Below are 25,121 nucleotides of genomic sequence, written 5' to 3'. Positions count from 1 at the left end.
TTTGCGTATGAAAAGTGATGTATAAATACATTTTGATTTGATATTGTTAAGGCACTTTGAGCTTGAGAAAACAATGTCTAGTGTACGTGTGTGTGTGTGTGTGTGTGTGTGTGTATGTACGTGTGTGTGTGTGTGTGTGTGTGTGTGTGTGTGAGTACCTGCAGGATACAGCTGGTGATGTCAGAGGCTATCTTGGCGTGCGGGGTGTCCTCTGTGTTTTCTCCCTGCGGGGTGAGGTTGTGCTCCAGACACGACTCCCACAGCCCCACCAGCGCCTCGCTGTGCCGCTCGATGGAGCCCGTCTCCCGTATCGCCGTGGTGATGCGCGTGATGCAGATCTCCACCACCGCCTGGTCGTTGTCATTGGTCAGATAGTCCTGTGAGCCGGCAGACGGTGAGAGGGCACAATTGAATTAAGGATACAGTGATGAATGAAGGACAAAAAGATGAATTATGGATAAGAGCATGAATAATTAATTAAACTAGAACATGCCCTTTGATATCTTAGATACATTCATTCTGGATAGAGACAGTTTACATGTAACGGTATTAGGTGACTGTATCCCCTTACAGTTACCGGTACATAAAACACATCAGATTAGTGTTACATTTCTAAAACTTGTGGATTACTAGCATGATAACAATGTTAGTAAAACAAAATTGAAAGAGCATATTGTGTTTGTTGTAAAAGGATAACATTTAATTTCTTCTTTGTAAATTGTACTGTTCTGCAGGCTAATACTTTAAGTGTGAATCTATACGCCTACTGCCTGAATCGGATTTATGGTTTTCACTTTCTTTGGTTCATTTGTTCTGTTTTTATTTCAGTAGGTGTACCTGTGTGTTCATAAGATTGTGTGTGTGGGTTTAACTGTGTGTATTAAACAGCTCAGATTTTTTATTTCCGCTTTTTTAAAACTGTAGTATGTGCTCATGTGTTTCATTGTTGGTGTATAGGCTACTGCCTGAATATGCTGAATGAAAGGCATGTTTTCCTATGAATAAAATCTCTGAGCAGAGGACACATTTATGATCCTAAATATCTTGGTTACTTCCTGTCTATGTGTTGGTTTCTGACCTGTGAGCAGGAGATGGTCTTGATCTGGTCCAGAGCCTGAGACAGACAGGCCTCGATCTCTGAGTCCTCCAGAGAAAATAGATCCCCGGCCCTGGACAGATCCCGCTGCCCCAGCACCCGGCTGAACAGCTGGTGCATCCTGGTCCGGTTTTGGGGACTCCTTTCAGACCAGTTTGGGACTGGTGTCCAGTTTAAGAGCCCTTAATGGTGCATGGATACATCCCTGACATATTGCTCAAGGACAGCAATCTTTTAAACTTTCCTCCAGGCTAACATTTAGAGAGTATAACAATTTCTCTGTATTTTACGTAATGTATAGAGACTACAATATTACATTTTTCACAATTTTAGGTATTCTTTGGTGAATGTAATCAAATTGTAAAATAACTCCAAGAAGTGATAGGTCATCATTAATACTTCAAGAATGATGATTTTTTTTAAAATATCCTCTTCAGTATGGTCCAGATTCAGGTAGGTTGGAGAGGAACAGACGAGTTTGGCCCGATGTTTTTCTGGGTCTGCCCGAGGCCCGTTACCATGGAGATGAGGGATTTTCTGGAGGAGGCAGCGTTTCTACAGCAGAGTCCTGGAGTAAAAAGAGGGAGAGGTAGGTTACATTAGGAAGGGATAATGTATGAATGAAACAAGAACATCGTCAGGGTGAGCAGGACCAATGACTTGACTCACATTATCGATATGAAATGATACCAACGGCTGGAACTGCAGCGACAGCAACGTAATCGAGCATTTCTATAACTCTCCAAGTCTGTTCACATTTTATTTTACATTAACCAGTCTTTAAACACTGCCATACCGTGTCCCTGTTATTGTTAACTTCCTGTCCGTCTTCTTCTGCTGTTGTGCTCTCCACAAATATAAGAATACATATTAAAAAAGTGGAGACTAATGTTTTTTCACAGCTGACTTTAAATTGACCGGACTTCTTTCTGCGGATTGATATCACTGCACATAGTCCCTTGTCTGATAGCGACAAATAGCCAATGTCCAAATTGACCAATCAGAATAGTATTCAACTAAGCAGTGTAATAAAAAGAATGCTGGGATGTTCATTTTGATTTCTGGGTCAGCCTACACAAATATGTCATCACCGCACCACTCGGTTTATTTTTATAACAACAATAACATAACTTCCTCGGCCAAGGTAACTATGCTGTCAGACAGGCTTCATGTGAAAATGAAATTGAACAACAATGTTTGAAGTATCTTCAAAATAACTCCTACTCCTATCACTGTCCCTCATCTATCCCTCCCACATTTTTCTATCTTCCTGTTTCCCTCTGTAAGTTAATATTTGAGTAACAGGTAATGGATGACTCCTTGCTAATGTGTGACATATCTGCTTCAAAATCATACATACCTACCAAACACACACACACACACACTTACATGCATGCACTCTGGGAATGTGTGACTACAGTTTCCAGTCACAGAGGTGTCTGCTTTAACTGTGGAGTTTTGGAGAGCATATTTTACAGTGTGGTGACTTCAAATTAAAGTCCATTAAGCATGTTAAATGTTCACCATCTATTCAAATAATGTGTAATTTGTTTTATTCCTAATATGTTTTTCTAGTATTCATTCTGATGCAATATTATAATTTATAAATACAGGATGGTTCATTGAGAATAAACAGTTCTCTGGTATAAATGTTGTGAATGAAGTCAGAGCTGAGGGAATGTAAAGGCACTATGTTAACCATTATCACTGTTTCCGTCAGCTTCAATTAAACATTAAACACCAGGAAGGGTTATAGAAGGGTGGAGGCGTGTTTAACACACACATAAGAACCCATACAGAGGCTTGGGGACTAGCGGATTACATTAAAAGAGAGTACGTTATCAGGAAACTACAGGAGGTGTGTGGCGCAGTGGATTGTGCGTTGGTGTTCAAACCCCACTGCAGTCAGCATGTCGTTGTGTCCCTGGGCAAGACACTTCACCCCAAATTGCTCCTGTGGGGATTGTCCACAGTATTGAGTATGTAAGTCGCTTTGGATAAAAGTGTCTAACAAGTGACATGTAATGTAATGTAACTAGTAACTGTAACGGATTACATCTTTGAAGAGGCCCTGCTATGTTTTTTAGGGTTTTCGCTCCCCTGTAGTTTGGGTTATACAGGTGTTTGTGTATGTAAATGGTCTGCAAAGGCTAAAATCCTAAAGTTACCTCCAGACGGAGTTCCCCCCCCTGCCTGAAACGACTCAATTGGACTCCTTTGTTTACTTCCAGAACATTGTGATATAACTACGTAACACTCATGCTTCTATTGGCTAGCGCTCCAACACATTGTACGTGATTAGTTGAGGGGCGGGACATCGTTAAGCGGTCGACTAATCACAACAGAGCTAACCAATCAGAGCGGACTGGGTTCTGGGACTGGCTTCTGTGTAATAAAGACCTGTTTGAAAGATGAAGAATGTTAACATGTCATGCCACAATATGTCCTCTTTAAAATAACCCTCCCAAACCCGTCTAAAAGTGAGTATCATCTATGGTTTCTTAACATCTGTCCTCCGTTCCATAAAACAATAAAAATACAAACACACTGCTGTGTGTGCTGCTTTATGTTCATAAAACTTTAAAGAAAAACTTTGCAAGTAGGAAACAAACACATTATTCAAAACAGACACCCACTGTGTCTGCTCCCTGCTTTCAGAGGATGAGTGTCTAAGCATATGTATCTGTGTCATTGTCTGTTTGCTGCTCCCAGTTTTCACAGCACCAAGCTTGGGGAGCAACAGATTCGTTTTAAAGGTAACTAGTATTCATAACGGATTACATTTCTTAAGTATTCCTCCCAACCCTGGACGTCATCTAGTTCTGTCACCTTCCTGTAAAAGTCACGCTGCAGCGAGCCAAAGCCGACCAGAGGAAACAAAGCGGAGCCCTCTGGAGACGTCGTCTGTCCTGCCAACACGCTGATGGGAGAACAGCCCATTGCCAGGAAAACCACATCAGGCTGCCGGGACCAAAAACTACAAAACAACCATAAACAAAGAGCGGAGAGATTTTTTTTTTTTTTTTTTTTTTAAACACACACACACACACACACACACACACACACACACACACACACACACACACACACACACACACACACACACACACACACACACACACACACACACACACACACACACACACACACACACACACACACACACCACACACACACACACACACACACACACACACACACACACACACACACACACACACACACACACACACACACACACACACACACACACACACACACACACACACACACACACACACACACACACACACACACACACACACACACACACACACACACACACACACACACACACACACACACACACACACACACACACACACACACACACACACACACACACACACACACACACACACACACACTTCTCAGATCAGGGGAGCACTGGTTCAATTCCCACCGCAGTCAGCATGTCGTTGTGTCCCTGGGCAAGACACTTCACCCCAAATTGCTACAGTGGGGATTGTCCACAGTATTGAGTAGATGTAAGTAGCGTTGGGTAAAAGCGTCTAACAAGTGACATGTAATGTAACAGTCAGTGCATGGAAACACTCGTCCATGCTTTCATCACTTCCAGACTCCACTAGCATCTTCTACGGTTTACCAAACTAAATAAAAACCTCTATGTGTCCAGAAGCCATCAATCCTTCATAACCTCCACTATCTCTCTGTTGAATACAGGATTGATAATGTCCATTATAACTAATGTTTGTCACAAGTGTAATATGAAAGACAACAGAACAATGTGACCTTAGAAAAGCAGAAACCAAGACATTTAGGATCAAACATGTGTCCTCTGCTCAGAGATCTTATTTATAGGAAAACCTGCCTTTGTTTAAGCAGATTCAGGCAGTAGGCGTATCGATTCACACTTAAAGTATTATACTAAAGAACAGTACCGCTTACAATGAAGAAATACATTTGATCCTTTTCCAGAAAACACGATATGTTCTTCTTAGTTTTTTACCAACATTGTAATCCTGCTAGTAATCCACAATTTTCTGAAATGTAACAGTAATCTGATTTGTTATGTAACTGAAAGGGAATACAGCCACCTTTATTTTGTATCCCGATTGCATAATGCCGTTACATGTAATCACAAGCTTGGAGTAGGAAAATAGAAATCCAGAAAGATGAAGAGACAGAGAGGACAGATGGAGAGGATCAGAGAAAGACAACAGAAAAAAACAAACAGGAAAACAGACACCAGGAGGAGAGGAGGAAGGATAGTCAGAGGGAGAGAGAAAGCCAGAGGTGGATAAGGTTTCTGTGTCCTGAATTCCCTGTGCAACCTGCAGATAACACACACACTGAGCTTCCATTATTCTACCTGAATGCCTCATTAAAAGCCTCACACACACACACTTGCACGTACAGTAGGATAAACACACATACAAGTAATAATAACGCAACTCAAATGTGCTGTTCAGTTAACTGTTAAGCATGTACAGGTGGAAACAAGCTGCCACTATCTTTAACTGTGTGTGTGCGCGTGCGCGTGCGCGTGTGCGTGTGTGTGTGTAAAAGCAGAGGAAAAAAACAAACCTGAGGAATTTCAGTTCTTAAACAATCAGCTAGTTACTATTAATCACCCAGCTACGGCTCAGCAGGCTCAGGAATGCAGTCTTTACACACACATACACACACACACAAACACACACACACACGAATGCACGAACAAATGCACGCAGAAATGCACGCACACGCTATGATAGCTAGCAGTAGGTAGTCGTTTTTTGTTGGCAATATCCTTACATTTGATTGTATGTAAAACTCTCTCAGACACCAACAGGTTGCAGGAGAGCTGCGGGTAGTGGGCCACTGGGTGAGGGGTTGACAGGGATGTGTGTGCAGGGGGTGACAAGGGGGTGTGTGCAGGGGGTGAGGGTTGAGAGGGTCCGGGGCTATGTGAGGACAATGTGACCGAAGGGCCTCTCTCCTCCAGCGCTGTCTTCACTCAGCGCTCTGAGAGAGGAAACACTGGCTCTTTTGTATGACCTATAAGACAGACCTCCTTCCCCCGTCTCCCCCCTTTCTCTCTCTCTCTCTCTCTCTCTCTCTGCTCGGTCGGCCCTATCCTTCTGTGTAATGTGCACCTGCTCTCACACACACACACATACACACACACACATACTTCAGAAAAGAGCAGAGTGAAAGGGAGAGAAAAGAGCACTGCATTCCTGTTTTCTCCACATAACTGCTTCATATCTTTCTTTCAGTCTTTATTTATGCATATCCTTATTAGTAAGGGGGAGGAAGAAGGAGTGGAGAAGTTCAAACTCGGTTGGAAAGAGTTTTTCATGAATAAGTCATTTGGCAGCTTCATCAACCTTTACTTGCCAAATAAATAGTTTTGAAGCCTTTGAATTAACTTTTTGTTAAGTTAAAACTGTTTTTCAAGCAAGAGACTAACGACTTTGATTACCAATATTTGATAATTATATCCAAAAAACGTAAATCTGAGAATTGAAAGTGATGTCTGGAGCTCTGAGGAGCTTCTGGCTGTATTAGAGTATACCTGGTCAGCTTGTAAAAAAACATGTCAACAATGTTTGTATAACTACTCTCACTGCCTGAATGGTAGAAACAGGTCTGCACTGCAATTCTAACCATAGTGTGTTACATTATAATTCAAATGTAAATTACAAGAGCCACCTATATGAGGATGGCTTTCTAGATAGATAACGTTGCTAGTTAGCTTGATAGATGGCTATCTCATGTAAGCTGGCTAACTATGTAGAGAGAAAGGGAACACTAGTTAGCTTGATTTACAGATGTGAAAGTGTTTGTAGTTAGAAGCCTGAAATAAGGCCTCAAGCTGAAGAGATTTTCACGTTTTGTTCCACAACATAAGATATGTCAGTAAATACCGACTGGTGAATATCCGAAGCTTATAAGTGTACAAAAAACGGTGGTTGCTAATAAATGTCTAAATGGGGATACTAAACGTAATCACTCTGAACATTAGCCACCTTTAGCTTAGCGGTGGTGACGTGAAGTCATGTGACCGTGATGTTGTTACTTTATAGCCTAACGTTACATTTTTACTTATAGCGATATCATTCATGCTTCAAAAATCACAAAGTTGTGGAAATGCACACCAGAGATTATTTTTCTACAATATACTCAAATCCAATGGAAAAATCCCATTGGCTTTTTGTCGAGGGAGCCTACAGAAATAAGTCCTCACTGCAGCACTCTGTAATCCATACTAATGGTACAATTAGGATTACAAGCTGGTAAAGTTGGTAGTTTCCCTATAACTGGGCCAATCACTTATGTAACTGATGTCATGAATTTCATGAATAAATAAGATGAATAAGTCACAAAGAAGAGATTCCCTGAAGATTTCTCCGGGACTAGATCCACACTGCCAAAGAGAAATCAGTAAACACTTCTTGAAAGATAGACCCCGGTGTTTGGAACATAACGTATGAGTGTGGGACCAACGGAAAAGTTCTCCATTATTCATGCCCGGAGGTAATGCAGCTGCAGAGCAATGATTGGGAATTACAGTATGACAGGAGCTGCAGGAGATAACTACTGTAAGAGCAGACTGAAGAGATAAAGTCAGACAGAATGGGACATATGGGACATATGGAGACAGAAAGCAGAGAGGATGACGGGAGAGAGTGAATATCTCACTTTCTCTCTTGAGTGGTCATGGTGCAGCTGATAAGAGCTCCAGACCACAGGAACACTTAATGGGACACTTATGGATGTCTCACTGCAGAAAGACAAGATGTGCATTGAACAGGGTTTGGAGGGTTATCTTAAAAAAATGTAATCCATTAATTTCCTCTAGCGTGTTATACACGTTTTTGTGCATGTTAACGGTCTGCAAAGGCTAAAATCCCCAATCCCACACACTCCCCCCCCCTGCCTGAAACGCCTCCATTAGACTCCTTTGTTTATTTCCGGAACATAGTGACATCATTATGTAACAATCGCGCTCCAATTGGCTAATGCTCCAACATATTGTAGGTGATAGGCTAAGGGGCGCGACATCTCTAAGAGGTTGACCAGCCACAACAGAGTCAGCCAGCTAACCAATCAGAGCAGACTGGGCTCTGGTTTCAGACAGAGGGTGAAAAGAGGTGCTGCAGCACAGTACAAATAGAAGAATAAAGACCTTTTTGAACATTAAAGCATGGAGACACATCACAGTAGAGGAACAAAATACTAATATGAACCTGAAGATGAGCATATAACCTTTTTTAAATAATCGGAATCATACATAAACTAGAGAATTGCTTCATAAACTCCCTGATTTGTCATGCAAAAATATATTTCGGGACCCACTTTGCTTGTTAACGTGGTGAAATGTCCCAGACAGGGATATCAAATATTATAACAAAATAATAGAAGGTCCTTAAAGACTATTTTAAATTGGCTTTTCTGTGTGTATGTGGATTTAAGTGTGTGTGTGTGTGTGTGTGTGTGTGTGTGTGTGTGTGTGTGTGTGTGTGTGTGTGTGTGTGTGTGTGTGTGTGTCCTCTTTAAAGTTTGCGCTGTGAGACTCAGACTGCTCAGAGGATTTCCACAGAAGAAGGATGTGCCGATGCATTACCGTAACACTCAGCCAACTAACATCCACACATTTTCTGAACCATTTATTATTCATTACTCCCCGCTGCTGCCCAAACTCTCCAGTGCTGAACGGAAGCATTTTCTGCTCTCAGCACATACCGGTGAGACCCAGGAGTGCAGGCTTAAGAGGGAAAAGTCAGCGCATTAAATATTAGGACCTCGTTCGTGATAGTGAGTTGCTTTCATATAAAGATCTTTATATATATCCTTAGATATAGATATAGATGCTTTCTCATTCCTGGATAACAACTATGGTCTTCATGAGCATCTGAGTGTCTGTGCTGCTCTATGATAAACTGGGGGACATGACAGAGTTGGCAGGAATGAAAACGGAGTAAAACACATGAATGAATGGAATGCACCTTTTACATTAATTAGAGAATGGTATTGTACAGTAAACTTCATTCACAATGGAGGTGAACAAATATAATTTAATACCTGTTCATGTGGAAATAAAGCAGGAAAATAATAACAGGAAACTGCTTGAGACATCAACATCTGTCTGTGACCTTGAGGAGTGCCCCCCTCACTCTCACACACACACAACCACACACACATAGTTGGAGCAACAGTAGATTTCCAGAGCATAACCAGAAATGCTAGACCAAATGATGTGAGTAATGCGACTGAACTTGCCTTTCAAGCTGTAAGCACACATTCCTCTGTATTTCCACCGCAACACACACACACACACACACACACACACACACACACACACACACACACACACACACACACACACACACACACACACACACACACACACACACACACAGAGACAGAGAGACAGAGAGACAGAGAGATGGGGGAGAGAGAGTGAGAGGCGACATGAAAGTACAGCAGGTGTAAAATAAAGGGTCAAAATGTTCCATATAAACCTAAAAAATATTCCCTTTAAAGCAGCACGTGTGTCCTCTACAGTGCATCGTATTTCTACACGAGCATTATCGCGTAAATACACTGTTAGCATTATGCAATAAATAACTCGTATTTATCCCTATATTGCATTCATCGCCAAAAACACGAAATACCATATTCGATCCACCTGCACACTCCTCTGTCCATTCATGCTTTCAGTTAACAATGAAAAAGCATTTTTACCCAGCAGGAGAGAGCTAATTCACCCTCATCCAGACAACTTTCCCGACATCAGGGAATGTGGGTGGCATTCATTCCCTTTATCCCAGCAACGCGTTTCTGTCTGTAAACGCTAAAATGCCATGCAACAAGAAAACACAATTCTAATTTCTAACACTTTAAAACCTACAATGTCGGACGGTTTACCTGCAAGACGAGGACGCTTCGGTCAGTCCCTCCAAACCGCTCCGTCTGTAGCGGTACAGCAACACACACATTCCCCCTGCTCAGCTTCAGGTTCCCCCACAGAGAGATCATCATCATCCTCGTCGGCCACCATTGGAAAGCGCGCCACCGTGCGGCAGACGAGAGCGCGCCTTGCAACAGGTGGATGGAGGGAGGGACCAGAACGTTCTTATTATACATCCATGGCCAGAACGCCAGAACAGGTTGGGGTTGGGATGCTGCCTTCAAGTGTCCTCGGGAAACATAGGAAACAGCCCATTATAACCGTTGTGATATGTCAAATTAGCTATGACTTTTACTGAGCTGGTTAAGATAAGATAAGATAAGATAAGAAGTACTTTATTGATCCCAATTTGGGAAATGTTTGTGTTGCAGCAGCATAAAAAGACATGGCATTGTACAATAACAAATATATATACATGTGAATTACAAAATGTACAGTAACAAATATAAAGCAAGTTATTATACATAAGTATGTGAGGCATGGAATATTAAATATTACACACCAGAGTACCCATTCAACAACTTATAACATTGTATTTAATGTATTCAAAGTAAGCATTATTTAACTAAAGGCTGCATGGAAGCCATTCAACTTCTTAATTATTGTCTAGACATTTTATACCAAAGAAATGACACTTGTTAGTATCTTACATTTTTCCACTTTCTATGTGTTGTGTTAATGTACATATTGTTGGACTATTAGGTCTATCTTTTAATATTCCATATCATTGGTATGTGTTCTTTGCACGTCCTCTGGAATATTTGTTTGCACATCCCAGTATATTGTAAATATTTTATTATATTTTTTACGTATTTCTACAATTCTTAATATTATATTTATTTTAAATCTATATATTTTTCATTATATATTTTTTTTAACTATTTTTTATTCTAAAACATGTTTGTTGATTATGCACCAATACACAAAAGTAATGTATTACATTGCATGTAAAAAACTAAATTGGCAATAAGCCAGATTCTGATGTTGAGTAACTCCTTTTTAAATGTTTATAACTCTCCCATGATAGCAGTTATTTGTTATAGGACGTCTACACATTTGTAGACGTCCTTTGTTACAATTTTACTCTAGCTTTTTGATACAAATATTTAAAATTGAGATCAGTTAAACATATAAACATGTTGTTATTATTACTGTTGTTGTTATAATCAGTAGAAATGGGTATTGCAGCAGCAGTAGCAGTGGTATTATTGTTTAATTATTAAATGCTATACCAAAATATATTAATGGTTTCCAATAGTTTGTGGTGTATCCATTAAGATTGCACTGTGATCAGTAGGCGAGGTATTTCCCCAGCCATCAGCTACCGGAAGTGAAGCTAGAAAATATGTCTGCGGTTTCTGGCGCTTCAAAAATAAAAGCTCATGAATTGGCAAAATTGTTCATTGTACTTATTCCATGGATATAGTAGCAGATGTATATTAACGTAGGCTCATGTCATGTCTTAACTCTCCTGTTGTGTTCGGGTCAAATCTGACTGATTTACTACTTTCATCAATCATAACTTATTTGTTTTACATTCGATTGCATTAAGGCTTTATGATATCCTTCACAGTAGACATTTGAACATATTAAATTGCTGATCACCACTTTCATTGAATTTTGGATGATTTAGTCAACTTTGTAACACCCATGGTGTTCCCGGTCAAAAATTACCGCCATAAAGAAAAGGAATTAGTAACCATCCAGATCAGATTCATAAAACACACACACAAATACCCACGCACACACACACACATACACTGGATGTGTTCCCCCCCCCCCTTATGTGCCCATCCCCATGTGAATCACACCTGGCACACACAAACACATGCACAAACACACACAGAACAATTTGATACATTTCCCGCTCGTATGTGCCCATCCCCCCACATGGATCACACCTGGCACACGCAATACATGTTCAGTGTCTATTCTTTGTATATTTACTGCAGTTTGTCATGTATACCAGTAGTCTGATACAATATTTACAGTTTGAAATGGTGTTAAATGAAATTTGGTGATGATTAATGGTTTTTGTGTTAATGTATAGCAGTTAAAACAGGACCGGTCAAATTTGACCGCGAACACCAAAGTAAGGGGGGGGAAACGAAGACAATAGGAGGGTTAATGAGACTTTACATTTTAGAATTAACAAACTAATCACGACTGGGCCTATGATCCATTTGTTCACACGTATAAATGTAACATTTTGCAAATTTCTGCTCAAAACTACCTCTTTTTAAATCTGCACAGCTCTCCACTTAAATATAGTATATAGTATTTGTGATATTTTATTATATTTTACTTTACTCAGTCTGTCAAATATGTATATGTTGTGTAAATATTGTCTTTATTTATGTCTTTATAAATATGTATGAGGCGGCTGTGGTGCAGTGGATAGTGCGTTCGGATCAGGGGGACACAGATTCAAACCCCACTGCAGTCAGCATGTCGTTGTGTGTTAGTCTGAACAATGATTATTTGAGTTCCTGGACCTGAACTACAGTATCAGACTTCAAATGTTTCTGTTTCCTTGCTGTAACAATGTACATTTCCCCTCTTTGGACGAATAAGGGTATTCTGATTCTGATTTTGATTCTGATTCAGTGTATATTCACAGAGCAAGTTAAAACATAACTTTAACAGTCACACACTTTCTGCTTCCCTTTCCATTACAGCATTTAATACCAGAGGACAAAGACACTGACTTGTGCCCCTACTGCCTACAAGTGGCCAAAAACAAGTACTTTTACAGATTCAAACCACAAACATCTTATAAATGCACTTTTGAAAATGGCACCTGAACTGTAGTTTTCTCATATAAAAGGATATAACATGATAAATGGAAATCATATTATATCTGATGGTATTTGATAAACATTTGTTTGTGCAAGTTTGTGTTACGTGGAAATTACTAAAACAAAACATAACAAAATACTTTTAAAGCTTCAAACCACAAACATGCTTTATTCTCAGGAATGCACTTGCAATTGATGAACTTCTGAACATGGCAAGTGAAAGAATATATTATGATTGATAGTCATTTAATAAATGAAGTTGCAATAGTGGCAGTAGCGTGGAGAGGGAAACATTGATACTACATGTGAATGATTATTTATATAATGATTATATAATAAAGGTATTAATGTAATGTGATGTTTGACATAAATGTCTTTATGATCAGATATGTGAAAAGCATCTATACAATTGGCCTGTTTATATGATCTTGATGTAGGAAAACATTATTATACTTAACATGTATATTATTGTTGTGGTGACAGTATGATATGAGTCTTACCTCATGTATATTTAAAAATATATATATTATTATGATTGTTTTTATTAATTAATTTGATTTATTGGTTTATATAGTATTTTTTCTCTCTGTTTTTATTAGTTTTTGTTATTATTTTGAACTAAATTATTAATTTTAAATTAATTAACAATAATTGTCATTTCTTTTTAATTATGTATTTTTTTATCTTAAAAGCCAATGTAGTTACAAAGAAAAATGCACATATTTATACACACATAAAAACACAAACACTTTTATACGTTTTCATTCATTTAAGTTTGAGATCGTATTCAATCGAATCACCTGTGTAAGTCTATAACATTCATGGAAATGAAGGTTGGTAAAATGACTTCTTTACACACATATAAGTGTACATTCATGTCTTTATTGTGGTCAAAAGCATGTTAACAGAGTAACAGTTTCACAGTGACCTGGTTCAATCAGACATATGTAACATCTCAGTAAGGACAAGTTGTGCGAGATGCACAAATTGAGGGAAGAGGGAAAGAACATGTTTTATCATTCCATTTGCGATCAGATTCCAAGTTGTTGTGGACACAGCCTTCATTCCTCTCATTGTTCGGCTCTCCTGAACTCCAAGAGACAAAGTTGACTGCTGACCCATCAGACCACATCCATCTTCCCTCCTTCTGGGTGTCACTGAGTCCGATCCAGGTGTATCCCTCAGTAGGGTCATAGTTCTCGATCAGTGATTTGACGAAATTCTCTTCCCCTTGACTGTGGATAGACACCAGGTTGCCTCCCTGGGACACACAGTGGAGCTCTGCATCAGCCCAGTCCATGTCTGCGGCGATGTACTTGTAGCAGCGGCTGTTGAAGGAGTACCAGAACATGGGACAGCTGCCACGCTCAAGCTTAACTTGAGGGTCATCTGAAGGAGACACAGCACCCAGAACAAGACCCAACAGGAAGAGGAACAACAGCATGATGATGTCTCTCCGTCACAGGAGCAGGATGAAGGGTTGTTTGTTGGTTGAGTTTATTTGAAGCGTTCGATGGGATAGAGACTCTGAAGGAGTCAGATGAAAGGCTGCTTTTTTATTTATGCATCGGAGAGGGTGTTTCACTGTTGGCTTAATATTATTGGTCAGCTGAACTTGGCATACTCTGTCTGTTTTACACAACCACGCAGTATCTGGACGTCTGGAACTGTTGTTACACCTGTGCTGTTCCCACATTTATCTGATACACAGAGACTGAAAAAGACATGGAAACATGTTGTAATAGTTTGAATCAACACAAACAAGCAAGTGAAATACAGCATCTGTGGAATACAAAATGTCCCTGTTGTTACTGTTTACTGTTTTGCTAATTCTTTGAATATTACATTTGTACTTGCATAATGAAGATTAAATGAATTTTGTGTTATTACATAATGTGCCTGGGCAAGACACTTCACCCCAAATTGCTCCTGTGGGGATTGCCCACAGTATTGAGTATGTAAGTCGCTTTGGATAAAAGCGTCTAACAATACATAACATACAATGTAATTTAATGTATTTTTCAATTATTGTTACAATGGTCTATATAGATGGGCGGTGGTGGCGAAGTCGATAGGGACTTGGCTTGGCAACTGGAAGGTCACCAGTTCGAGTCCCGGCAAGACCAAGTGCTACCGAGGTGTCCCTGAGCAAGGCTACACTGCTCCCCACGGCAGCACACTGCTCCTAACACTAGGATGGGTCAAATGCAGAGGAACAATTTCGTTACATAGTGCCTGTACTGTGAAATGACAATAAGAGCAATTTATTTATTATTATTATTACATTCGGTGCCATTTAGGTCCCACCACATTATATCATACATTTTGTATTTTAAAGGTCTAATGCTTATTTTTTAAAAGCTTGGTTTTAAATGTTTATATACCCTCTACAATAAAACAACAATGTTATTTAGCCAGGATATTCAAAATTCTAAATAATTACTCTGATTTTAGCACAAGTAGGCCAAATTGCTGTGTCCCCAATCATGTTTGCTCAACTTCTGTAACAGATATACAAAAAGAAATCAAAGAAATACAAACAAATTCTACATTTTTGTCACTGTTGTATAACCCTTTTGCTAATATTCCTCACCAAATTGAAATTGTTGTTATTAATTCATTTTTAATAATGTGTCCCCTGTTTGAATGTCCCCCCTGTTACTCTGATTTGAATCCCTCTGGACACGCCCCTTTACTTGTATGACTCAAGAAGAAGAAGGATACATTTTGAGTGGGAAAATCATCTTCAAGAAGCAGAGTGAATGCGTTCTTCCTTCAACGTTTTTTTAATGTTTTAAAAAACGTAACTGTTGCGGTAAAGCATAACATGTCCACCCTGTTATGCTCATTTTTAGTGGAACTGATCATTTGTTTTACATTTAGAAAATATGGTGAATATATCTATCAAATATATGTTTCTGTTGTCACCAAGTGCTAGCTTGATTATCATCACACATGTAGCAATAGCCAAGTTTAGCATAACATGTCCACCCTGTTACTATTTTTCACAGTAACTGGGGATGGTAAAAAATGTTTTTAAACATAATATCCTGAGCTTGACCAACATATTTTTCTTATACTTTAACAAGCCATCATTCAGATTAAATAAAAAAAAACATGGGAAATTATGTTTTTTATTTTTGAATACCCTAGCTGAAATGGCACCGAATGCTAGGAATGACCCTTTTATAATAGTACTATTTTTTGCTACGCAATCTACTTTATGTGTTGTATATGCACCGTTTATACCAAAGCAAATTCCTTGCATGTGTAAACTTACTTGGTAATAAAACTGATTCTGATAATGGTTTCGAACGGACTTCATTTTGAAAATCCTCACCGGATGTAATGTCCTTCGTGATGGCTGGTACAGAGCCGGGCTGGTAGCTTGGGTAACAGCAGCGATGGATAACATTAAGCTAGTAGCGTATATTTAGTGCTTTTTAAATATCATAATCACAGTTTAAAGGAACGTAAGGATGTGGGAGAAGTTTGAAAATAACCGATAAACACTTTGAAGGATTGTTCGAGTCCATTATATCAGGTGGGTGGTCACCGGAAGCAATTTTTTAGCCGTCTTTTTGTGTTAGCATCTCATCCTCAAGTATGCAAATTAGCCTTAATGACAGTGCTAAAAGCTTTATATATAGCATACAGTCTATGGTTAAAAGCGAAAGCAAAATAAGAACCTTATCAATTATCACAATATGGAAGGATTTCCAGAATAATAAGGTTAATCACTAATAAAACATATGTTCTCACTTGTTCAGTTCAAGCCCCCAGGAAGTGCCAGACTTTGAAGCAAATTGTCGTAGTGGCCGGTACTTATAAGTAATGTTGTTGTCTGATGAAATATAGACTATTCAGACAGTCATATTAATACATCTAAATGAATTATTTTTACTGGAACTGAAAAATATACCTTTATAAACATATATACCTCAAACCTGAAATATAAATATGGCTGTATATAATAACACTTTTGCATTATCGCATTTTGCATTATCGCCCACCCCTAGGTACTACAACTCACGTGACGTAATTTTGGCCCAAAAATACTTACGTCTTACGTCTGTAAATCAGCGTATCATATTGTACTAAATAAACTACCCAGCACGAACAATTTCATAGCCCTTATTTAAATCATTATGGTCCAAAAGTTGTAAAATGTGGTAAAAGCTGAAAGCCGAGAGCGGGAAGTCGGAGGAGGGGCTTAATGGAAACTCCACTGCGCATGCTCTGTAGTGAAATCCTGGATGATACGGGTACTTTCTGAATCTACGGTCGCTACATTTTGGGCTTCACTCGCCACTGAGCAACTCTCAGAGGAATGAACGGTGTAACCAGTTATCTTTATACTTCCATGGTTCAGCTCCCTGATGTCTGTTGTGGGTTTGTTTTGTCTTGCAGTCTCGTCAAATGACGGATCTATTTTATGAGACAGGCAGGTGTGTCAGACCTCATTTCATTAGGCTTGTTGCAAGATTAAACCACATCTACTCCGGATTTGGAAGTAGCAGTCGCAGCAGGAGCGAGGACAACGTGCAGGAAGCCGGGGAACGGAGCCGGCATTTGGGCCATGGCCACCGCTCGTTTCCCCGGGAAGAGTGCGGACGTGGCCGCAGGAAATTGGAGTTCTCCTCCTGGCCGGCTGGTGTGTGTGAACGGGACCCCGTGGATCCTCTACCTGCTGGAGGAGTGTGTGGACAATGTGTGGGAGTACTGCAGCGTGGTGATAGGACTAATATCCATGTTCTGCTTTCTGCTGTCCACTCTGCCGTAAGTAGCATCAAGAAGTGTCCCTCTGATAACAACAATAAACTGTTAAACACACACACACACACACACACACACACACACACACACACACACACACACATCCTGTTACACTAAACATCCACACACACACACATCCTGTTACACTAAACATCCACTGTGTTAAGATAAGAGGTGGGGAAAGTACTCAGATATAGTACTTAAGTAAAAGTAGAAGTACCAAAGTGTAGCAATACTTTCTTACAAGTAAAAGTCCTGTATTAAAATGTTACTCAAGTGAAAGGACAAAAGTATTGGCATCTAAATATACCTAAAGTTCCAAAAGTAATGTAGATTGGCCCATTTCTCAATCATATATATATATTATTTGTTTTGATTGTAAATGTTGATGTATTGATTTGCTTATCAAGCTGGTCAGGGTGGAACACATGTTATTGACTTTATTTACCTCTGAATTGTAGTGGAGTAGAATGACCAAGTAACATAAAATGGAAATACTCAAGTAAAGTTCTAGTACCTTAAACATTGCTATGAGAATTATAATTTGGATAACAATAAGTACATAACTGTACATTATATATGTATAGTTTATTTAGCTTTAGAATGTACCGTCAATATGAATGTTACTTCCAAATCCATCTAGCTCGTTTTTATAAAGTAGGGTTAGGGTAAGACATTCCATTTTTATTTCAGTGCCCTTTCTCACTACATTCTTACAGTCTTCAATTGTATGATGTTGTTTACATAATATATCAATATTAGATTACAAATATTATATATATTTTATGGATCCCATTATTGGATTTTTTTTAAGATAGATAGTTATTCAGGTGAAAGTGTTTGTGGTTAGGAAATAACTCTATCTTGTCCAATGCGTTCTTTCTCTCCAGGCAGGTGTACGAGGCCTATAGGAACGGTAAAGGGGAGGAGGCCATGTCGTTTGGCTTTCTCTTCTTCCTCTTCAGTGGAGACTTGACCAGCTTTGCAGGCTGCTACCTCACCAGCCAGCTGCCTATTCAGGTAAACAAACACATGCTCTTTCATTATCTGTTTGTGTGTGTGTTTGTGTTTGTTTGTTCGTGCTGTGAACTCAATGACAGGGCTGTTAAGTTTGACAGCCCTTTGTTCTAGGTTTCATAACCCTATAAGGAACCACTATAACAATATAAACTCCTTGACTCATGAACCAGAAAATATTATTTGGTACATTTTAAGGATTTGGTTTAATTGTAAGGTTTCTTTTTCCATGTCCTCTCTCAGGTAATCACAGTGGTGTTCTACATCTTCACAGACCTGATCCTCATCTCCCAGTTTCTTTACTATAAGATCAAGAACAGCTCGAGCAGAAGTAAGCCACATCCTGACACATTAATGAAGAGCATAAGCATGAGGGAGGAAGTGTTTCCTGCTGTTAAAATCAATTATAATCTGAGCTGGCTTCATAGATGACACAGGCACAGTTGTTATGTAATTACAGTGTTGAGTTGTGACCACCAGAGCCAAAAGCGCATGACTGCCTAATGACTCATGTTGAAAAACAACACGCTGCTTATACTGTATATGAATCACAATCACAATCAGAATCACCTTCACTTGTCCCACAGAGGGGACATTTGAATTGTTACAGCAAAGGGAGGGGGGGCAGTATAGATAGAGACACAAATAAAACACTTTTAAGTCAAAAAAAGGCATGCAGATAATACAATAAAATACAAATAAGTTAGCAATCAAGGAAAACAAAGAGAAGTAGCAGTATTATAAAATAAGTGGAAAATGTAGAAAGTAGCAGCCGGATAACAGTAGTAAAAGAAAAGCATATATATATATATTGCACACAATATTTACATACATATACAAAGTTAAAGTATCAATGTGCAATAAAAAATAAAAATATGTATATAAAAATAAGAAAAAGTCCAATACAAAAAAGAAAAACAAGTTAACTTAAAATGTACAGTAAAAAGTTATTTTACAGTATTAAATAGGGATGGGTACCGAGCCCCGGTATTATACGGGCCCCGGGGCTGAATTATTAAAGACCGTGGTACCGTTAAGCTCCGACGTTATCAGTCTTTTTATCGGTACTGGAGACATATATAAAAATATGTATTATGCTACACAAACATTATATTGCAGTTTTAGTGTCGCCAACTCCGTTTCCAATACGCAAAAAGACTGCAAAATGCTTCTATGATTATTTTTAGTATTTTCGATCTTTTCCAATCCAGACGAGAGATCTCTCTCTCCCCGCCTGTGTGCGAGGGGGCGGGGCAGGTTACACACACGCAGCTGCTACATGCAGCAACACGCACACACACACGGCGGAGATGGCGAGGAGAACTAAGCACTCCGAGGTGTAGTTAAACTTTACCCGTCTCGATGTGGATAATGCTCGTTGCCAAAAGTGCAATAAGAGTTTAGCATGTGAGGGCGGTAACACGAGCAATTTGTCTAAACATCTTGCAAAAGTGCACCACATTCAGACGGAGGAATGCACCGGGTTCGACTGTATGCTAGCAGCAACACACGGAGCTAACTCAATTAAACAAACATGGGTTAATGATTAGAGGTAACTGAGTTATTGATTTAGTTAAAGTTTCAGCTATTCTGTTTACAGTTCTGTCATCAGATTATTTACTACGATTTGTTAAAACATTGTTGTTTCTTTTGATGTGAAATATTATTTATTTAATTGAAATAAAAAGCAATGTTAGTTTTGTTCACAATTTGTTTAGTTAGTTTACCTTTTTTTCTCTCCAAAAGAACCGATAAAAGTACCGTTAAAAGACCGGATCGATAAGCGGTATCGATAAAAGTAGTAGTACCGTTAAAACCTTAACGATACCCATCCCTAGTATTAAATAATGCAAAGAAGTAGCCAGAAATAGGAATAAGAAAAGAGTACATATTATTATTATGTATTTCATCTTTTTAATTTTAATATAATAATATTACATTACTTTTGTTGTTACTGGCTGTTTGTTAAATTTAAATCATGTCTGTTCAATTAGTTTAGTGTAAAGCAACAGTTAAAGACATTATGTGTAGGAGCTGATAGTCATACTGTGTGATGTTGGGGGAGGTTATTATGTGTCTTTGTGCGTCTCATTGTGTGTTCTTTGGTCTTTGTGTGTGTGTTTATCTGTAGAAAGCCCCGTGCTGAAGTGGCTGTGCTTCATGTGGTGCGGCTCTGCTTCATTAGTCCTGCTGACTTTACCCAAACTCATCGTAGACAACAGTGCTTCTTTAGACACCAAGGTTGGTAGATTGTGTATTGTATATATGTGAATCTGTGTGTGTGTGCAGGTGTTGTGTTGACCCGCCTTAATATGTCTTCCAGAGTACCTCTAAATCAGTGGAAATCACTGGCTATGTGTGTGGATACCTGGCATCTGTGTTCTACCTCAGCTCCCGGTTACCCCAGCTCTATAAAAACGTAAGTGGCAATTTGTCGGTGTGATATTTGAGTTGTGGACTTTGCATTGCAACCATGATAGAAGATCTCAGGGGACACTCAACTTATTATATAACAGTTAGAGTTTGTGTATCACTTTATGTGTGTCAAAATAAGAACCAGACGCTGAAGACAATGGTGCTGTTGTGCTGCGGGAACATCCTGGCACGACTGCAGATATTAATCACCGGAGGGGATCGTCTCAGTATGCTGAGAACAAATCCTGCACACGCACGCACGCACGCACACACACACACTCTTTACCTGAATATTTTGAATCAATAAGGTTGCATTACCCTGTGGAAACTCCTACATGCTTTTTCAGCAGAAGTCCCAAAAGATGTGACAAGTTGCTCATCAGGTTATCTGTTATTATTTATGATTACCTTCAGCAGCACTTGTGCAGACACTTTGCCTAGACCTGCACATGTAATACGTGGCACTCACTTTTCAGTGATTTACACTTGTGGGGACAGACTGAACTCAGAGTATAAAACTCCATTATTCAGTCAAGGTTAAAAAGTTTCTCCTGTTTCACAATACTGAATGGATGCTTTCAGACACTGACTGACACACATCCTGCTGCTGTTTGTGCTGAAAAACACACCATTAAAGAGGCTCTGTTCTGCTTTTGGGACTTTTTCCCTTTCCTCTAGTGTGTTATTTAGGTTTTTGTGCATGTTAATGGTCTGCAAAGGCTAAAATCCCTGTGTTCCCTCCAGAGGGAGTTTCTCTCTCACACACTCCTCCACTGCCTGAAACACCTTCATTTGACTCCTTTGTTTACTTCCTGAACATAGTGACATCACTATTTAACACCCATGCTTCTATTGGCTAGCGCTCCAACACATTGAAATTGATAGGCTAAGGGTTGGCAGGGTTTAACTTTTTGTCAATGGCAAACAAAATATAAAATAGCTGTGTATGTCTCTGACTGATGGTTTTAAATTAGGTGCATTAGGAGATGAAGCTCCACTGTTGAAGTAAATAAGAGATACCCACTTTAAAGATGTATAATACTGACAAATGCAGTGATAAAACTGGTTATAATCTATATTTCTGCTGCTCTTAATACTAAAAACCGTTGTTCTTCTAGTTTCAGCGACAGTCCACGGAGGGCACCTCTTACATGTTGTTCGCTCTTGCCATGATGGGCAACGGGACGTACGGGCTGAGCGTCATCGTGGTGCTGCCCGCGCTGAAGGGCTCCAAGCAGACCTTCATCATCAAACACCTGGCCTGGCTCATCGGCAGCCTGGGGGTCATCGTACTGGACTTCTTTGTATCCTTTAAAGAACAAGTGTAATGTGCACGTGAAGACTTGAAAATAGGTTAAATTGATTCAAGTTTAGAGTGGAAAAATAGATATATAACATTTAAAACAACAGAATAAAATAAAGATATTTATAATGATATATTCCTTAGAAGTTAAATTTAAGAATGTTCAATAAAAAAAATATAATAAATAAAGATATTTATAGAAACATAGTTAAAGTAAAGTTTCAAGCCAAAATATTTAAATATAAGAAGTTAAAATGTGCATACACCTATATAATAAAATATAAATATTTATGTATACACAAGTACTTCAAGTAAAATGTCTTATCACAACAGAGAAATAATACAAATATGTGTTACTTAATACGTTTAAGTAAGAATGTACAATAACAATAACAATATATATGTATAGAAATAAAGTCTAATGTCCAGTGAAACAGTGTGAAGCTGTGAAAATATTTATACAAACAAAAGAATCTAAGGTACAATTGTGCAATGAAAAGGTAATACATTTTTTGAAATATCTAAAAGTAAGAAGTTAAAGGTCTCCTATCATGCAAAATGCACTTTTTTATGTCTTTTATACATCAATATGTGTCCCCGGTGTGTCGGGGAACTCACACAGCATCAGAAAATAAAACCCTCTCTCTTTTCCTCCGTACCCAAATCTCTAAAAACGGGGCTACAACGGAGCTGATCCAGATTTGCGTCCGATATGACGTAATATCGGAAATGTAGGCTGGCTTTACACCCACGGCCCAATCAGAAACGTTGCTATCAGAAACAATGCCCGACTGTTTTGGACGTAATATGGTCTGTGCATGTTTACATTAGCATCGCTAACACTCAGAGCTAACCTGTACTGGAGAGAGCATGTGTGTGAAGAAGCAGGAAATAAAAAGGAACTCACCTTGTGGTATAACCGGCAAGAGAGAAAGCCTTTGAGCTCCATACTGTTTCAGAAACAATCCTTGATAATCCATGATATGGCGTTTCATCACCACAGTATTTAGTTTAGACAGTAGCTGCCGGGTGAGCTCAGCCCCCTCCTTTTTTTTTTTTTTTAAAGCTTTATACCCAAATCAGCACTTTTGAAACAGGAAGTGAAATAGAGGGATATGAGGCATAGAATGGGTGATCTGTTTGGTATTTTGAGCAAAACACTTCATAGACATGTTTTTTATATATTTGTATATATCTGAGACCTATGCCATTGCCTAAAAATAGCATGATAGGTGCACTTTAAAGTAAAATGTCCAATACAAAAATAATACAAGTATTTATATGAACATAAGAAGTAAAGATGTACCCATTGTACCACATCATGTTGGTGTTTGCTCCTTAACTTCAGTCAGGTGACCGCCCAGTTCGTGATGTACAGGAAGAACAGCTCAGCAAAGGGCAGCAAGCTGCTCAGCGTGCCGGAGGTGGAGCCTCTGCTGTGTGAAGAGGTGGAGCTGTCGCTGTTATAGGACCCAGAATCAAACATGGACTGCCCAATGTACAGTTTCTGATTCATCCGTGATTCTCTGGGGCTATTGACAACTTCAACTGCAGCCATGTTGAAGTACCAGCAGGATCATTACTTTTTAGAAGGGCAAACTTGATAAACCCCATATATGGAAATATCAGGTGGAAACATTTTTCTCAAGTTAAATTAATTGGCACATTTGTTTGGTTTTCTCTAGGCAGGCCAGTAAGCATCAATTCAATACCTTTTGTTACAGTTATCCACTCGGATTACTTGATTGATTTTTGGGTGGGGGTGGGGGACAATATTTGTATTGGCCACTGGGGACACCTATACCCCTTTCACACCAACGCAACTCCGGTTCAAGCTCCGTGCTAGAGCTTTTCAGGTTCAGAACCGGTACTTCGGTTTAGCTCCGGCTCTTTTCACACCGCTCAGAGCCCGACTGGTGCTGCCGCTGCTGCGTCATGACGTCACAGTTTACGTCGCTGATTTTCTCCCCAACTGAGCTCACCTCACAACAACAACGGGCCGGGGACTGCGTTGCTTTTAATCATACGAAGCCAGATTAAATTAAATAACGACTTCTCCAACCTTATACTTTTCTCCAGAGTGCCGTGGTTCATTGTTTATTAATGTGTTTCAGCGGCATTTACCGACCGCTGCAGTGCTGCTGCTCTTCCACGAGTGTATTCTCCCGTTAGCTCCGGGTTAGCTCACACGGCTCTAAAGTATTCACTGTCTGACTGTCACACAAGCAGCTGATACATATCCCCAGTTCCCCTTAAGTGAATGTGTGTCAGTCTGAATTGACGCTGTTTGGTGTCAGTCTGAATTGACGCTGTTTGGCATCACAACGCTGTTATGAAAGTTTCTCTGGTATAACATGGGTGATGTTAGCATAGCAACCGAAGCTAAACTGACTACTTGCTAAGCCGTTTTCTACAGGCACTTTTTACCGACGTATTTTTCATTATGATTCTACTTGTGATAGTCGGACATGACAACCTGTGCAGCCCATGTATTGATTCCATCCGATAGCTGCTATAATAACAAACAAAACGTCTGCCTGCTCTCCACAATGACCAATAACAGCGAACGGATGGTCAAAGTAAGGTACAAATAAACAGAATCACACGAAGCCTGGTTAGTGTTGCCTGACTTTATAAAGTGTGTTTTTTTTTTAACAAGTGTGTGGTTGCGTTCTAGTCACTTTGCTCAGCACTACTGCTTGTTACAACTTTTATTTGCCGTACTCGCCTTAACTGTTAGCTCAGGTTAATCTCGCC

The 25,121-nt window shown here is 39.4% G+C and overlaps 3 protein-coding genes across 5 annotated transcripts in view; 1 reads left to right on the top strand and 2 right to left on the bottom strand.

Annotated features, from left to right (window-relative positions):
• Window positions 1-10,125, bottom strand: part of veph1 (ventricular zone expressed PH domain-containing 1) — an 81,174-nt gene extending 71,049 nt beyond the window's left edge. Inside the window, exons 1-3 of one of the 3 annotated variants that reach the window (XM_034114620.1) lie at window positions 10,013-10,125; window positions 1,079-1,664; window positions 159-377 (exon numbers count right to left, since the gene is read on the bottom strand). In XM_034114620.1, coding sequence (XP_033970511.1) covers window positions 159-377; window positions 1,079-1,216 — 357 coding nt within the window. In that variant the 5' untranslated portion in view covers window positions 1,217-1,664; window positions 10,013-10,125. Of the gene's footprint in view, window positions 1-158; window positions 378-1,078; window positions 1,665-3,925; window positions 3,979-9,995 lie in introns of those variants that run through there. The other 2 variants (XM_034114621.1, XM_034114622.1) reach the window with 2 other exon arrangements.
• A 3,588-nt stretch (window positions 10,126-13,713) lies between these two features.
• On the bottom strand, window positions 13,714-14,468 carry LOC117469945 (lactose-binding lectin l-2-like). Its single transcript, XM_034114435.1, has one exon. It carries the CDS (start codon window positions 14,295-14,297, stop codon window positions 13,809-13,811), a length of 489 nt encoding a protein of 162 aa, XP_033970326.1. The 5' UTR covers window positions 14,298-14,468; the 3' UTR covers window positions 13,714-13,808.
• Window positions 14,469-16,213: 1,745 nt separating this feature from the next.
• Window positions 16,214-24,262, top strand: LOC117470016 (lysosomal amino acid transporter 1 homolog). Its single transcript, XM_034114532.1, has 8 exons — window positions 16,214-16,397; window positions 17,264-17,632; window positions 18,520-18,649; window positions 18,890-18,977; window positions 20,778-20,887; window positions 20,970-21,065; window positions 22,180-22,365; window positions 23,717-24,262. The coding sequence occupies exons 2-8, from the start codon at window positions 17,433-17,435 to the stop codon at window positions 23,831-23,833; spliced, it is 927 nt and encodes a 308-aa protein (XP_033970423.1). The 5' UTR covers window positions 16,214-16,397; window positions 17,264-17,432; the 3' UTR covers window positions 23,834-24,262.
• Window positions 24,263-25,121: the final 859 nt, after the last annotated feature.

The sequence above is a fragment of the Trematomus bernacchii genome, unplaced genomic scaffold (assembly GCF_902827165.1).
Source record: "Trematomus bernacchii unplaced genomic scaffold, fTreBer1.1, whole genome shotgun sequence".
Lineage (NCBI taxonomy): Eukaryota > Metazoa > Chordata > Actinopteri > Perciformes > Nototheniidae > Trematomus > Trematomus bernacchii.
Note: the sequence above shows the minus strand (reverse complement) of the source record. Positions and strands in the feature narration are given on the sequence as shown.